Raw genomic sequence first — 17,127 nt, 5'->3', positions numbered from 1 at the left:
TATCTGCTCATCATGTTTTGTTTTCTTTATTGAAGCTTTGCTCCTATTTTATTCTATTTTAACTACATTTACACATAAAATGGTCTGGATACTGATGATCGTTTACCCTGTTTTATTTTTTACAGGATTTGTTTACTTCTATTTATCCTTCATATCTTTTACTACATGTGTTCTTCATCTTGTTGACTGACCGGATGGGGGTCAAACTTTTGTTCTACACAATGAACTTCGTCCCTCAAACATCCATGTGTTTACTAATCCAGCAGAGCGCCGCTTGACCTACTTATCGACGAGCTCTTCTACACGAGCTTTAAGAGGCATTACTGGGTCCGGTAGCTTCCTACCTGTATCTCTCCTCCTGCATCATCTGCGTGAAGTAGCTGTTGTCTCGCTTGAACTGCGTGTTCAGCGTCTCCATGTCCTCCGCCAGCTGCACCTGAGCCTCCCTGATCTCGCGCACCATGTCCAGCACCTCCCCGAGCCGCCCGTTGGAGTCCGACCTCCCGGGGCCTCCGGATCCCGCCCCGGATCCCCCGGCCGGGTTCCCGTTGGAGTCCGCCGACGCCGACGTCCCCGTGGAGCACTCGTCGTCGCTCTGGTACTTGGACGCCTTGGCCACCGTGGTGGCGCTGCCGCTCAGGCCCCGCGCCGCTCCGTCCGCGTGCAGCCCGGCGCCCGACTCCATGGAGCTCTTGAGGTGCGCGATGTTGTCGGCGCTGCCGAACTTGTTCCTGATGAGGTTGGCGAACTCCCGGGACTTGTTGAAGAAGAACGGCGGCGAGAGCGACACGCCGGGCCCGACGGTCTTCACCTTGTCCAGCGCCGGGTGGCGCCCGGTGGCGCTGACGTCGCGCAGGCTTCCCTCCTTGCTGTGGGTGCCGGACTCCTTGCCGCCGCCGCCATCCCTGTGGTTGTGTTTCCCGTTGGTCTCGCTGTCCTTCACGCGCCGGTGGTACTGCTCCAGCTTCCTCTGCAGCCGGGCGATGGTGTGCGCCGACTTCTGGTTCTTCTTCTCGAAGACCTGGCGGATCCGTCCCACCTGCTGCTTGTCGGCGTTGTTCACCAGCTTCAGGTACTCGGCGACGTTCTGGTCAGAAGCCGCCTGCTCCACCTTGATCTGCTCCGTCACCTGAAGGCAGCACGACGGGAGAGAGAAGCATTCAGGATGGTTTCACACTACTTTGAGCTCACACAGGCTTATTGCTTCGTATGCATTTCTCCCTGGGAGCAGTAACAGACAACATTAGTAGTTAATAATCTCTTCATTAGGTTTCGGTCCCGAATGATCACAATAAAATGCACTGAAGCCGACTTTTCATATAAGGAGAAACTTTCCCTCCAATGAAAATTGAGACAACAAAGACAAAGAAAATCTAATCAGACGACGAGGTGGAGTTCAAGCTCTAGTTAATTAAACCAATTAATTTAATAACTTGTTTCATTGGTATCTGTAGCATCTCAACGGAAATCTAATCATCTCATTATTGGATGAAGGAATTAAACAGCTCTACAAAGAGCCTTCAGAGTTATTTGATTTCGTCTTTGCGATGTTTGTTCAGATGCTGCGGAGTGAAAACACAGGAAATCCTCCGACCTTGAGGATCTTCTGCTGCAGGCTGTCGATGCCCAGCGCTCCCTTGGTGAAATCCAGGCCCACGCCGTCATCCCCGACGCTGTCCACCACGTCCAGGTTGGACTCTGAGCCGCCGCGCCGCATGGGCACCGGGATGCTGAGGCTGTTGGCATCGCAAGTGCTGCGCTCCGCCTGCGAACGCACAAAATAATGAGGCGTTAAGACAGTAAAATCCATCCAGAGCCTTAAAATATCTTGTTTTGTTCGGCTGACAGTCTAATATCACGAAAACCTTCACTTCAAAGTGACATATGGCAAAGAAAAGCAGCCAACCGTCTCATTTGAGAGCTTTGAACTGTCAGACTGACTTGTGGTAAATCGTACAGTGACATCATCATTGTTTTTGTGGCCTTGGAGATGTATTTAACTTCACAAGCGGGTATACCTGTGATAATAACTGTTGTTGACACCAATATGTGAGCGGTGCAAACGTTTAAACGTCATCAAAAAAGGTGCAAAACATATTTCCCAGACAAAAGACCCAAAAGCTGCAGCTCAGCATTGAGCCGTTGATATGAAGCATCAGGTGCGTGGCCTCGCAGAAACGCTTCTTTCACCGCTTTTAGTAACTGTCCGCCAGACGATAAGGGCAGAGCTTTAAAAAGCAAAACAAGAGGCTGAAGAGAGGATCGAGTGTTCAAGAGCAGGAGAGATGGGACCGTTAATCCGTCTGAAGATCCTCTCCCACACTGAAAATCCACTATTGACAAAAGCAAGACGATTACGTAACGCAAACCAACATATTAGTATGTGGTAACTCTTGTTGCCACGGCAGCAAAGTGCACACAGAAGAGACTATAAGCTCCAACACACACACACACACACACACACACACACACACACACACACACACACACACACACACACACACACACACACACACACACACACACACACACACACACACACACACACACACACACACACACACACACACGAGCAATCAGCTGACGAACCCTGAAGGCGGTTTCTTGTTTCTGTTGTTTTTTTTGGGTTGGATTTATTCTTTTTGTCTTTTTCTTACACAGAAAACGTGGCACTTTAATTGCGTCCCGCGGCTTTTGTGACGCATGCCGCCGAGTCAGCAGGCAGCGTCCCGACCGGTGAATCACAGCCGCGCAACACAGCCAGCAGTTACTAACTTTACATGAACAGAAAGTCATTCATGTAAATGCCTTTGTTCTGAATTACAAACCGTGCTTCGTCTCACTACTCCTGAGTACAGATGGCTTCCACCCTCAGAACAACACATCCAGACGGCCGCGGACACAGCCAGAAATATATATATATATATAAGAATATATATGTATATAGTAAACAGACAGAACATTTGCCGTGTGTAGCTTTACAAGTGGAGGATTTGCTTCAGTTCCTTTCTTTTATAATATGATTGACTGCTTGTCAAGATGAGATTTTAGACATTTAAAGCTGTCAGGATGAGGGACGGTGTTCTTAAAGTTTTATTTCTCTCTGTACATGGATTATGTTTTCAATTTCACTTATTTTGTCTCTTTTTTTCAGACCTCAAAACGTACTAAAGCAAGGATTTGAGAAATGCTAATCCCAGAGGAAATGATTTACAAACCAACAAATGAAAAAGGAATTAAATTGAATCCGTCTTTTTTTATGTTGTTCATTTAACAGCTCGGTTTGAATGTGTTTTATCTGGAAATGTAGTCTCCCTCCATGATGCTGTAAATGTGGTTTCAGACCACTTAAATATAACATACGTGTCTACACACATGTTATTAATGTGACTCTACGTGTCGCCATTAAAAGCGCTCGCGTCCTGCGGCTGGAACAGCGGGAGGGAAAAGGTTAATAAGGAAAAAATAATAACGAACAGATGATTAAATAATTAACATTGGTGAAGTCAATCAGATGCAGCCTGATGATTGGTGCATGAATCATCTTTTGTTGGAGTCTTTGTGCTGAGCTGCCTTCACAATTTGGGCACTCTGCTCTTTTTAATGTCATTCGATTGAAAAAACTGATTTCTGAGGACCACAGACAGCCTCGGTAGGAGTACTATGTACTATTATATTGTTTTTGGGTGAACTATTCCTTTAAACAATGCATTGATTATCACTTTCTGTCTATCATTAACTCAAATAGCACTGAAGTGTCTGTCCTCAAAACAGAGAAATCCACTCTGCTCGTTCAATAATGTCACATTTTAGTCTGGGGTGTGTTATAGAACTGGTTCTAACATTCATGTACACACACACACACACGCACACACACACACACACACACATTACATTGGTGCATGAATCATCTTCCTATGGCAGCAAACAATAAACCTTCTTCTACGGACTCACACACAAATACTTTACATTTGTGACCAGATCACGCTTCAATTTGAAACTAAACTTATTTCTTCTCCATCCTCCTTCGCTGCTCTTCACATACAAAACAGCCTGGTATTAGAATCAGTAAGTGTTGGAGGACATTCAAACAGGCGGCCGTCTGAGCCTCGCGCTCAGCAGTCCGCTCACGTATCGGACGTCGGTTGGAAAGTGGGTCTCGGGGTGAGAGCCGTGAATTATTCACGTATGAACACGTCACATGTCTCTGAAGGGCACGGGAGGAGATCAGGTCACGGCTCGTCCTTTGACCCGGGTCTCCACCGAGGCCATTCAGATTATTATACAGATGGGTGCACACACACGGCCAAAACACACAAACAACAACACACACACACACACACACACACACCGGGGCGTTTGTCCACTGGGAAATATGAAGGAGAACTCGTCTAAGAGAAATAAAACAAATGCATGACTGGATGTGACTGCAGAATCGTTTTTAACGTGAAAGCTGGGCTGCAGGCGTTTTCCTCAGAGGGTTCCACCAGACGAAGTCTGCTTTTCCACAGCAGACAGGCTGCAAGTGGAAAAAGGCTGACAAGAAATGTAAAGTCCTGGTGGCTTTGCTGGTTAATTTGCAAAACATCTGCTGCTCCCTGGGTTCAAATCTGGTCTGAAAGCTCTGATGCACATTTAAAAAAAAGCATCTCTAAATACTTTTTATGAAGAAATCTCACGTTCTACTGCTTTTTTTTTTGCAAAGATCCCAAACAACCACACATATATGAATACTGACAGCTGATTCTGAGGATTAGTCAATGTATTCATTCGTAGATCAACACCATTAAGTCATTATCTTGCACAACTTGTTAAATACTTCGTTACATTGTCGTGATCTAAATCGCATCTTTGCCTTTTCAACCTTCGGCCAAACAAAATAAACGACTTGGAAGATGTCCGCTTTGTTCTGGAAATGTAGATCGATGGATTCTAATTGGATCTACAACCAATAGAGTCCTGCTGGCTGCTCTGTGAGGCATCAGAGCTCTGAACTAAATGACACGGCCAACATGTTGCATTTATCACCATGTTAGTTTTTGGCAAAAATGATTGGAAGCTTTTGGAGGAATTTGGCCAGAAATCAAAGAGTGTTGCTCTGACGATGATGATGACGGATGAAACGTCAGATTGTCCCCAAAATTATTACAATTCATCCAGAAGGAATTTATATTTGGACCAAATTCCATGGCAATTCATCCAACAGTCGTTGAGATATTTCACTCAAAACCACAAATGAACCTCATGGCGGCGTTTAAAAGGAAGGTCACTGAAGTCAGTGGGTTGTAGTTTGGGAACCTTGAATGTCTGTTGAACATCTGCCAATCTGGTCCAACGTCTGCCAATCTGGCGGATCCTCCAGTCTGGGACCGTAGTGATGAACCGACTGACCTCGTTGCTCCTAAAGCCGCGAGTGCGTCTAAAAATAATCTACTAATCAACTGATCCACGGAAATAATGATCACTTGGAGGCAAAAACTCCAACAAGGAAAGGACACGAGATGAAGCCGATACGGGGAGAGTGTCGGCGCTGGTGTGTGATTGGCTTTCTATAACCAAAATATAAGATTAGAGGCTGGAGAGGACGCTTGTTGTGTTTACGGTGTGTGGAAAAGAGAGAGAGAGAGAGAGAGAGAGAGAGAGAGGGAGAGGGAGAGAGAGAGACTGGGCCAACAAGTGCTACTCCAACTCCCACTAAGCACAGCTCATCTGAGCATCTCATTAATGTGACCTTCCCACGGGGAGACGACGGCACGGCACACAGGAAAATGCCATGGGAGATATTTCTTTAGAGAGAGAGAGAGAGAGAGAGAGAGAGAGAGAGAGAGAGAGAGAGAGAGAGAGAGAGAGGCTCTTTATTCCTGACTCCAATCCATCAATTTATTTTTCCACTAACATGAGCCAGAGGTAGACACAAGTCAGTCCTTTGTGAGCGACTCAATCCCCCGTCAGCTGATCACGAAAAAAAACAATCAGCCGCCGTCCGCCAGCGACAAATGAACCAATCAAACCCCGACACTAATCCATCAAGTCAAGGCCGCTCACAGGAAATGTAAAATACCCTCTGAATACCAGCCGAGCGAAGTACTGTGCATACATTTTATTTAGCAGATTGATGTTTTATTTGGCCAGGCTTAAATGGGAAATGTAGGCCTATTAAAACATATATAAAATCAACAGGGATTTGGAAAATTAGACAAAAACAAATCTAAATGTTATCCTTTTACTTGATAAATTGGGATATATATAAATTGCACGGGGGGCGGGGCAATACTAGTTTTATTTTGTATTATAAGCTGCTCAAAGCTAGTGTTCAATAACAATCAATGAAATATTGTACATAAATAAACATGAATTAGTTTCTTATTGCATCGGAGATGCAAAATATGTTAAAACCAAGGCCAGCAATGTATTTACTGTACATGATACGTCTTCTGAGATGAATGAGAGCTTAAGAGCATTGAATGGACCAGAGATTAAACCCCATTAGCCATCTATTAGTTGGCTGTAAAGCAGCACGGAGCCACACAGTCTGAACCAGATTAGCAACGGCTCGTTTACATTGGTGTGTGTTTGAGTATTGGGGGGCAGAAATAATGTGATTGTGAGATCAAGAGGTTTAGCGGAGGAGATGTTTAAATCCAGACTTAAGCCAATAACGGGAAGCCAGTTCAACATAAAGACATGCTAACGGCTCTGCGGGGCTGTACGTCCGAGCTAAATGCAAAATATAACAATGCTAACATCCTGATGTTTAGCGGGTATCATGGTCATCATCTTAGTTCGGTGCTAGCATGCTACATTAGCACCAAACACACAAAGAATATCAATCCTTTTGCAGGTATTTTGGTCATAAACTAAAGTATTGGACACATTTTAAACTTTGACCTTGAGGTGGCGCTAAAGGCAAAGTCAGGTAAACACCAAAGTTGGTAGGATTCTTCCTCTGGCCCCCATGAATGTGTGCACCAAACGTCATGGAAATCTATTGAATTGTTGTTGAGATATCTTGGACCAAAGTTGCTGACCGGCCGGCCGACATCCCTCAAGCTACGTCGCTAGCTCGGCTAAAAATAGATGTTTTCTTCTCTTCGGCGTCTCCTCCTTCACCATTATTGCTTTCTTCCCAAACAGGACAGAATATACAGCAGCCCTTTGGACAAATATGGAAATGTACTCAGACCACAATTTAGATAATGACATTTTGAAAGGCTTAATCCAGCAAACCCCATTATGTTTGCCAAGGCCACTCTGTTCCAGCAGACTTGAGAATAACACACATGAGCATCCTGGGTAATTGATGACTGTTCTTCCTAAAGGGGCGCCAGAGAAAAGCTCGTACGCCTAATGCATCCCGCTGCCACAGAGGAGGGCGCAGGTTACCCAAACCACCTGCAATTTTATTCTAATAAATTCAACCCGTGAGGCACAAATCTACTCTGAAATGCTAAGTCGCAAAAAAAGGCTGAAAACTCTCTGCAACAAAAAAAAACGGGTGCAAAATTGTTTTTTATGCAGCATGAATAATAAATGAAACAATTAGAGATGCTGGGACTCATCACCAAGATTAACGTGTATAATTTTCACATTATCCTAATGCTGTTTTCTTAAGCTTTTACATAAACCACAGCTGGGATCTTAGGGCTCATAACTTCAGTTGGCTTTAATGAAGCAGATTCATAAACAGAGGAAGTGTCTATTAAAGAAGAAACCTCTGTGTCTGAACACATAATCAATATGACATTTGCTGGAAATAATGTGTCAAGAAGGCCTGGCTTGGTTTTGGTGTGTTCCCCTTTTTTTTTTAAATATAGTAAAACAGTATTCAAATCACGTACAGAGATAGATAAACAAAAATAAGAATTCAGTTTGCGGTGAAATGAGACATTTGGTTCACGTGAACCGGACCGGAGAGCCTCCTGCCGGGACCACCGGCCAGAGAGGAGGAGCCTCCTGTGGGGGAGCCGTGCTCACCGACACCCACGGGGCTCCAGAGACGCAGCAGAGAATAAACGGAAAGCAAAACTGCCGGAAAGATGGGAAATAGGAGAGAGTACAAACACGGAGAGTTCCTTTAATGTGCAGCATTCCAACGAGTTTCCAATAATGATATAAGGTGTCCTAAGATGTGAGAGACCTTACAATAATACATAATTAAAGCGAGTATTCTTTAATCAAAGGGAATATAAACGTTACAATAGAATCTCCTATTTCTTGATAATTTGAATTGAGTGTTTTTATGCAGTTAAACGCTCTCGGGATCGGCAGGTCAGATTTTTCATTCAAAAGCAGAATAGGCCAAGAAAATTGCAATCGTGCATCTCTTACTTACAGGATAAATACTGCTAATGCTAACAGAAAAAACATATTATTATCTTCACAAACAACTATTTCATCATCAATTAATCTGACGATTACTTTTCTTGATTCATGGATTAAATGTTGGGTCTGTAAAATGACAAAGTAGAGAAGAAAAGCCTGTTCCTAATGCTCAACATTGTCTAAAAGCAATGCCAATATTATAGCGGATAAAAAACAGAAACCTCCAATATTCCCATTTGTAAAGCACTTGATAATGAGAAGTGTTAAATACACACACACACACACACACACACACACACACACACATACACACACACACAGGTGGGGCTGAGAGGGAAGTAACCGCCTCACGTCTGATTACTGTGTCGATGCACGGACTGAAAAACAGCTTCAAGTCTCGGCAGGCTGCTCGCTGCACACACACACACATGACACACACACACACACACACACACACACACACACACACAGGATGTGTCCACATCATCCAGAGGCAACTTAAGAGACACACACACACCCGAGGTCTGCAACAAGTTAGCCGCTCGATGGACCGACGACAACGATTTATAAATCAAGTGTCTTGTTGTTATTCACTCCAGCCTCACGTTCAACCCGGCTTCTAATAATAATAATAATAATGTTTGATAATCATGTCGACACTTGAGACGCTGAGAGTCGACACACTTGACCTCTGCATTAATCACACAATCTGTGAGGTATTGATAGAGACGTTTGTATCTGAAAAGCGTTTTGCACCATTACCTAGTTGAGGTCGTGCAATTTGTAAACATCATGTGCAACAATATGTTACAGTGGAAGGAATCGTTTTCATATGACAATGTGCGTAAATACACGTCAGGATATTCAATAAAGAAATGATTGCGTCACTGAGAGAGCATTTTATTTGACAGCAGCTAAATATGAACATTTATGCCGTTAATGACCTGAGAATAATAGAGGGGGGACTGATGAATGAGGATTAAAAAGTGAGACTTTTACTGAAATATTGGGGAAAGTGTGTGTGTGTTTGGTTGGCGATGAGAAAAGCAGCCGCTCTGTCGCTCCTCAGACTGAGACGTCCGTCCAGAATGACTCGAGTCAAAGTGTCATCGTGACGTGACCTCGGAGAAGAAGAAAAAACCCAGAGCGTCATTAACAGCCCACAGATGGAGGGGTGACAGACAGACGGAGATATCCTGCTCTCTCCTCATGTGTTCCTCTGCACACTCGCTGAGAGTTTAAAGCGCCATCGGCTCGGACGTCCCCAGAGATGAAACGTGATACGTCCAAGTCGAGGTGTCGAGGGCGCTAAAATGTGAGAAACGGCGTCAAAAGCCTCAAATAAAGATCTGCAGAGCTGCAGTCGCTCCAAATGAAATGGTGCATGAACATAAACATACAAAGAGCGGAGGCCCAGAGAGTCGACAAGAGCCTTTCACAACAACAGCAGTGCATTTTAAAGCATGACGCTGAAACACATAGGTAGGGCTGCAACTAACGATTATTTTAATAATCGATTAATCGGTTGATTATTTTTTCGATTAATCGGATAAAAATTTTTTTTTATCAAAAAAGCGTTCATTTCCAACCCTTTATTCAAAAACAGAAGTGACAGTGCAAAACATCTTCAGAAAGTGCACAAACAGGTTGCTCCTTGAACATCCCTGAGCTGTTAATTAAAACAACAAAATGGACTAACACTAAAAACATACACATCTATGCTTTACATCTGCCAAATGTGAGCCCTTTTTACTGTAATTGATCCCTCCAGAGGCTGCATTTACATACCCTGCTTTATCAATATGTATGAAATACTGGGACAGAGGGAAGCTGTACTGCTCCATATAGAGCGTCCTCTTCCTTAAACTCTTTCATTCTGGGTCTCTTATGGCCACGACGTCACGTTGTTGGCTAAGCCCAAATACGTGATTTGCTTCATTCTACTTTGAGTAAAAAAATTTAAAAAACCTGCAGCCAGATCCTCCGTTGAGCCGGTTTAACGTTAACGAGTGACAGCGTGACCTGAACCAGACCGGGGGGTGACGGCATGTTTCATCACGTTACGTTTTTCTACAAGCAAGACTGAACTGTAACGGAACATAACGGAACTTTAACGACAATACACAACCAAACACGTTAGCTAACGCGATAGCAAGCTGACTAGCTTCCATTAAAAACAAGTTTGAGGAACATGAAGACGCTGATTGGCCAAGACTCGACTTGTCAAAGATCTTCTATTTTTGAGAAGATTACAACCTCAGCTTTTCTCGTGTCTCACTCCAGTCTCAGAAACGCTGGCCGGCCAGTTGCTCTGCTCCGCTCTTTTTTTTCTTCTCCGCGACTTATTGCCGGCGTAATAATCGCGCGACACAACGAATCGATAATGAAATTCGTTGCCAACACTTTTGATAATCGATTTTTATCGATTCGTTGTTGCAGCCCTACACATAGGGTTTGCTTTTTAAACAAAAATGTCAAATGTCAGCTGCCGATCGCTTCAGTAATCTGGTGCCGTCTGTTTGTGGTAATTCAGCTGATGCCTCTGAATGAATGATGCTAATGATGTTTAATGACAAAGCGCTATATTTAGAGAGACGTTTATTCAGCGTTAAATAGATGTTGATATGGGACATTTCCCAGAATGCGACGGATCATTTAAGATCAGCACCGTCTCGCTAAAAGGATCTCTTTTGCAGCACATTATTAGAAAAATAAATGACTCTTTAGCGATGAACACTGTGGGGTGATTTCGTCCGCTGCAATGCTCCGTTAACCCGCCGGAGAGAAACTAATACAAGAAATCCATAAATCACACTGCAGCGGGAAACAGAGGTCTGAATGGATATCGAGTTAAAAATCAATGAAATGTTGGCAATCCATTTACTATCCGGGGAGCTCAGCATCAGATAATGACTTCATGATACATGTACAGAAATAACACGGGCAGATAGATCTATCTATCTATATATATATATATATATATATACACACATATATACACATACAGAAATAACATACATATATACATATACATATATATATATATATATATATATATATATAAATGATATATATATTTATATATATAAATAAATGATATATATTAATAATATATATTTATATATATAAATAAATGATATACATAAATAATATATATATATATATATATATATATATATATATATATATATATATATATATATATATATATATATATATATATATAAATAAAAGCCAGAGGAAGGGAGAATATCTCTCCCCGACCTGAACCACGTGTGTGTGCTTTACACAACCACATGCACACACAAAAAGAGGAGTTGTAATCCGTCCTCTCCTCTTGTAATCTGAGATTTTAATCTGCTGCTTTCCAGAGCAAAGATTACCCAGCAGCCCTCGCTCCCATTCTAAAATGCACGGGGAGGAAATACAAGAAAGAAAGCGACGAGAGTGAGGATGTGTGAGGTTGTAATGTTGAAGAGGAGAAGAAGTGATGGAGACGAGGAGTGACAGAAGAAGAAGAAGAAGGGAGGAAGAGGAAGAGAGAGAATCCATCTGAGTGGAGGTCAGTGCTGGAGCTCCACAGGTGGAGCAGCAGCAGCGGATTAGAGCTTTAAAAGACAGAGCGCTCAAACAAGTTGAGGTCAGAGTTCACACGGTGGCCTTTAAGGAAGCATTTGCCATTTTAAAATCACAACTCCCAACTATTGACCACGCTGATCTCTGGTCAGATGTATTTTATAACCCAAATACCTCGTGGGATTATCGAGCAACAGCAGCAATATATACTGACCTCGTTCACATTTAAACAGCCTGCATCCGAAAGTCATTTAAATCGATACGCAAGATAGATAGGATTATTTTCTCAATTATTGTTTCGTCTAAAATGACAATCACAATTTCACAGAACTCAAAGTGCCGTCATCAAATTGCTGTTCATAAACAATCCAGTAGGCAAAAATATTCAGTTTATTATCACACGAGAAGCTTGAAAGCAGCAAATATTTTGCATTTCTGCTAATATTCCTTTTCTCTCCATCAACTATCAGATGAATTAAATGAGAAAAGCTTTTCAACACAAACATATCTCAAACATGTATTCACCCATTCACATAAGTTAACACTGATTTGAGTATATAATGCACATTAATCACGAGGCTTCATCCTCATAACCTATTTTTACTTTTCTATTCTCAGGAACATATTCGGGAAAATACAAAATCTTCGATGAAACGGTGCTCAATTAAAGCTCAATAACCAAATCTGAGTCTGGGACTTGAATTCAGTGGCACAGTGTGACACACACACACACACACACACACACACACACACACACACACACACACGTAACAGAGTTCAGCTACATTCAACACCTGGATGGAGAAACCCTTTTAGCCGCCTGCTTCATGGCTCTGCTCTCACAACACAAACACACAATCGCTCTGCGAGTTCTTCTCGATCGTAACTTTGAAACGCGTCCGTGTGGTTTTGAACGAGCCGGTTTCCTTCTGTCAACACGCCACGCAAACACGCCTCGTGAGTTAACGATGACTGGCAGGCGTGTGCGTGGGGCGGCGGCCATTTCTGACTTATTTACGATGCTGACTGAAGCGATACCTCGATCTGTTGACAGATGATCTGCAACTATTCTGAAGACATTTACGACATTTTTTCAACGATAAATAACCTCCCACCAGCCAGTCACAGGTGAGTAATGGATGGTTTTCTTTGTCTGAGTTGAATTTAAATGGATTTTGGGGGATTTTGTCCCGACGAAACAAGACATTTGATGACATCACTTGTATTCATGGGATGTGATGCGCTGTCCCCACTCTTTTCTGCCATTTTAAAACCAGAACTATTGATCCATTAATCCATAGTTGCAGCCCTGATTTACACATAGTGGTTTATTGGAGTATATGCATTACTTATGCTGCGTTCACACCAAAAGCATTGTGAATTTTCCACGCCAGTAGATTGCATGCAAAGTCAATACACAGACGTGATGCAAAAAATTTGCCTCAATCGTCTGAGTTGACATTTTCCGAATATTCGCAATGCTTTTGGCGTGAACGCAGCATAAGGCTCCAACAAACTATATTATTTATTAACTGATATATTATTTAGTCTATAAAATGTCAGAAATATGTGAAAAAAGCGCCAAAAAACTGTGCAGATTGCCTTTAAATGGCTTGTTCTGTCGGACCAGCATCAAAACCCCAAAGATAATCAAATTCCAATGAAGGAAAACAGCAAATCGTAATGTTTTAGAAGTAGAAAGCAAACGTTTGGCCACATATTCCCACATGAATTCAAGCGTGTGTCTCTGCATCTGTAACGTTTTAATATGTATGGCTTAACCTCGCATACAGAAGCTGTTCTGTTGAGTGGTTTAAAAAAAGGACTTGAACGAAATTTAGGCAGCTAAGTTAATACATCTGCTCACAGTGTAATAATAGGCAGTGAATCAGCGTTATGTGATATGACGGGGGAGGTGTGTGTGTGTGTGTGTGTGTGTGTGTGTGTGTGTGTGTGTGTTAGCCCAACACAGGATCTCTTTGATGGGCAGAGTAGTTGTGTGTTGGTTAATCCACATCGTGTTACTCACACACCGGGCATCACTGCTGGTGTGTGTGTCTGTGTGTCTGTGTGTGTGTATATGTGTGTGTGTGTGTGTGTGTGTGTGTGTGTGTGTTGAATCCCTGTCGGCTCAGCCCACTCGATCCCGAAGCCAGAAGCACGGCGAGGAGCAGAGGAACCCGCGTCGCCACATGTGGAAACGACTCAATAATTTACTCCTCTGGCGCTCGCGTCACTTCCCTCCTCTTCGATAAGTCCGAGCATCATTTGTTCCGTGGATTCCATCGGTTGCCCCGACAACAGACGCCAACCTCGCCGTAAAACGTCAGCTCAACCCATTCAAACGACACTCTGTCCGAGTCGCAGCAGTCAAACAAAGGCCACGGCTCAGCTCATCACCGTGATTTGTGGTGCTGATGGAGGGCGTGTGTGTGTGTGTGTGTGTGTCTGTGTGTACTGCCCATAACAACAAAGCCTTCTGCAAAAACTGGTTTCCTGCATTCCACAGAAACCAGAGCAAAACAACAAAAAAAACAAGCTCTGACCTGTTGAGTGCAATTAAATGTTGTTTAGGAACCATTAAAACCCAACGGACAGAACGCATTGTATTCTGTTCGCACGCTCGATTTCCTTTCATCTGTTTGTATCGGTGGGCATGTGAAGAATGTGTTAATTTACAAAGAGGAAGGCAGGGCATTGATCGGTTAACGCTTTACTTGTTCGATAATTGAAATGTCAGAAAATTGTGTCAAGCGGTTGTCTTCAATGTTCAGTTTACCTTGACATAAAATGAATAATGAATCAGCGAGTGTGAATTAAATAAATAAAAAGTGTAGGAGAACCCTTTGTGAGAGTTTAACTCGTGTGAGACTTCAAAGGACTTCTGCTCCCGGCTGACGTTCAGGAGACTAAATATAAAGCAGCCGGTTCCTTCCTTTGTTTTGTTACAGCCGTTACGGAGCTGCAGATGAACAGTGTTTTCTCAACTGTCTGATCTGTTGATTCTGTTGTTTTTTTTTAATAATCCCATAATTATTGTGAGAAAATACAAAGACGATCACAATTTCCCAGGTTGGACTTCTTTAAAACGTGTTCTTTGGCTAAATGTCTTTGGACTGTGGGAACCTATTGTTGGTCAAAGGTCAAACGATTAAGGGTCCGTCAAACGGATCAATAATCGGATATAATCGTTAACTTAACCTCTTTTTTCCGATCAATGCAAAAGGAATATATTCCACACTATCCAAAAAAAACTAAACGACCCTTGACTTCCATTCATGTCACGAGGGGGAAATGGATCATGCACCTTTTCCCGGGAGTCTTACGATCCGACACGGAGGCCGACGAGGACCGGCTCTCTTTAAGGACATGAACAATCTCCTCGGGAAGATGCTCTCAGTGGATCATAATAAACCTGACAAAAGCTCCTCTTTATTGACATGAATCTAAAGAAGGAGAGCAGGAACCTTAGGAGAACACACTGCTGCCCAGAGGGGAAACTGTCAGGAGCGCAGAGAAGGAAACACCCCCCCATCCTCTTCCCTCCAGATCAAACACACACGTACACACACACACACACACACACACACACACACACACACACGCACACAAAAGTTCTGCCTGCTGAGGAAGAAATCTTCCTCTTTGAAACTGATCTAATGATAGCAAGAGAGAACGCTACTTGGTGCATTAATTATACACCACAGCCATCACACACACACAGAGAGACACACACACACACACACACACACACACACAGTTTAGGCTGATGTAAACAACCCCGAGACCTTTAAGCACCGTCTATATCGATGTATAAATGAAGCAAGTCCACAACGGTTCCTCTACGGAAACAAATCAATACCCTCACTGATATTAGTCGCCTTCCTTTTTCATCACAGAAGAGCCGAGCTCGGCGTGTCTCCAGTTTACACACACACACACACACACACACACCATCAATTATTCTTCTCCAAAAGCGTAGAGCTCCTACAGGGAGCGTTGCATTATGGGTTGTTTGTGTACTTCGTGTCGTGAGTTTGAAGACGCCCTCGTTAGTTATATTAATAAAGTGTTAACAGGGTATTAGATGCATTAATTATTCCCTTTTTAAGTGATAAGAACACAAATAATACACAAGTATCTAGCTGACGTTCTCTTATTAGTAACACTTTTGTAAATGTTCTTGGATAACAAACATTTTGGTTACTTATTACTGAGTTCATTTGTTTTCCTGTGTGAACGCAGGGAGCTGAATGAGAGTTTTTGCAGAAAGCAGGTTTAAAACAAACTGATTAATTAGCTAAATTGCTCAATTAGGCTTTGACTTTAATCTAAAATTGCAACAATCTGTTCTTTAATGGATCAATGGAGCGACTGATCGATCAACTATTTGACAATTGCTACATTCTAGGAGTAACCGTTCAAGTAAAAATGCAAAACATCTTCTCTGTCATAATAAAGACACATTCTGCTGTCTTTAATTGTCTTTTTTATATTTATCTTGTTTATAATATGTATACATTCTGATTCTGATATACGATCAACTGGATATCTTTGAAAAGCCATACATGCATTTTCACCATTTCCTGACATTTCGTAGACACGACGATTCATTAAGAAAAGCAACCGGCAGATTAATCGCTAATAAAAAGCTAGAAAAGTGAAATGTGAGCGAGGTGTTACAGCTGAATCTGTTTCAGTGCTTCTTCCAGACTCTCCTCCTCTACAAACGCTAGACTTTCCATCGACTGTCTGGGAAGAGATGAGTAATGCTGTGTGCTTTCACAGCAACTACCACTCAGGTGCCCTTGGGCAAGGCTCCTCTTCCTGCACCCGGATCGCCACTCAGCAGCGAAATATGTTTCCATAAAAGAAAAGAAAAAAGGTGTGTTTCCTTGTGTACCTGTGTGCGCCGACTCCAAAGCAGACTGCCGGGGAAAAAGTACCGCAGAGACGTGGGTGACTATATTGTGGGTGTCAGCTGGCAAAAGAAAAAATAGGGATTGTGTCAATCTGAGAGACTCCTCTACAATTATGTCAAAGTGAAACTGGAAAGGGAAATTGGCACTTTTAAGGCAATTTAAATGGAAATTGTGTGTGAATTGTGTGGCAATACAGAAGTAAGTGCACCTCCATTTAGACATGCCCCTCTTTTGAAAGCTCTCAGGCTACAAGTATGTCCTGCACAAAGAAGCAGCTCTCTGTCGTGTTTGTTTTGTTATGACACGC

General features: G+C 42.8%; 1 protein-coding gene across 1 annotated transcript in view; it reads right to left on the bottom strand.

Moving 5' to 3' along the window:
* The window catches only part of tmcc3 (transmembrane and coiled-coil domain family 3), a gene marked incomplete at its 5' end in the record, with an annotated part of 35,889 nt that overhangs the window by 3,973 nt on the left and 14,789 nt on the right, over positions 1–17,127 (bottom strand). Inside the window, 2 exons of the mRNA XM_079236280.1 lie at positions 345–1,129; positions 1,595–1,765. Coding sequence (XP_079092406.1) covers positions 345–1,129; positions 1,595–1,765 — 956 coding nt within the window. The remainder of the gene's footprint in view (positions 1–344; positions 1,130–1,594; positions 1,766–17,127) is intronic.

This window comes from Taurulus bubalis (genome assembly GCF_910589615.1).
Source record: "Taurulus bubalis genome assembly, chromosome: 20".
In the NCBI taxonomy this organism is placed as follows: domain Eukaryota; kingdom Metazoa; phylum Chordata; class Actinopteri; order Perciformes; family Cottidae; genus Taurulus; species Taurulus bubalis.
The sequence above is the reverse complement of the archived record's forward strand: the minus strand, read 5'-3'. Positions and strand labels throughout refer to the sequence as shown.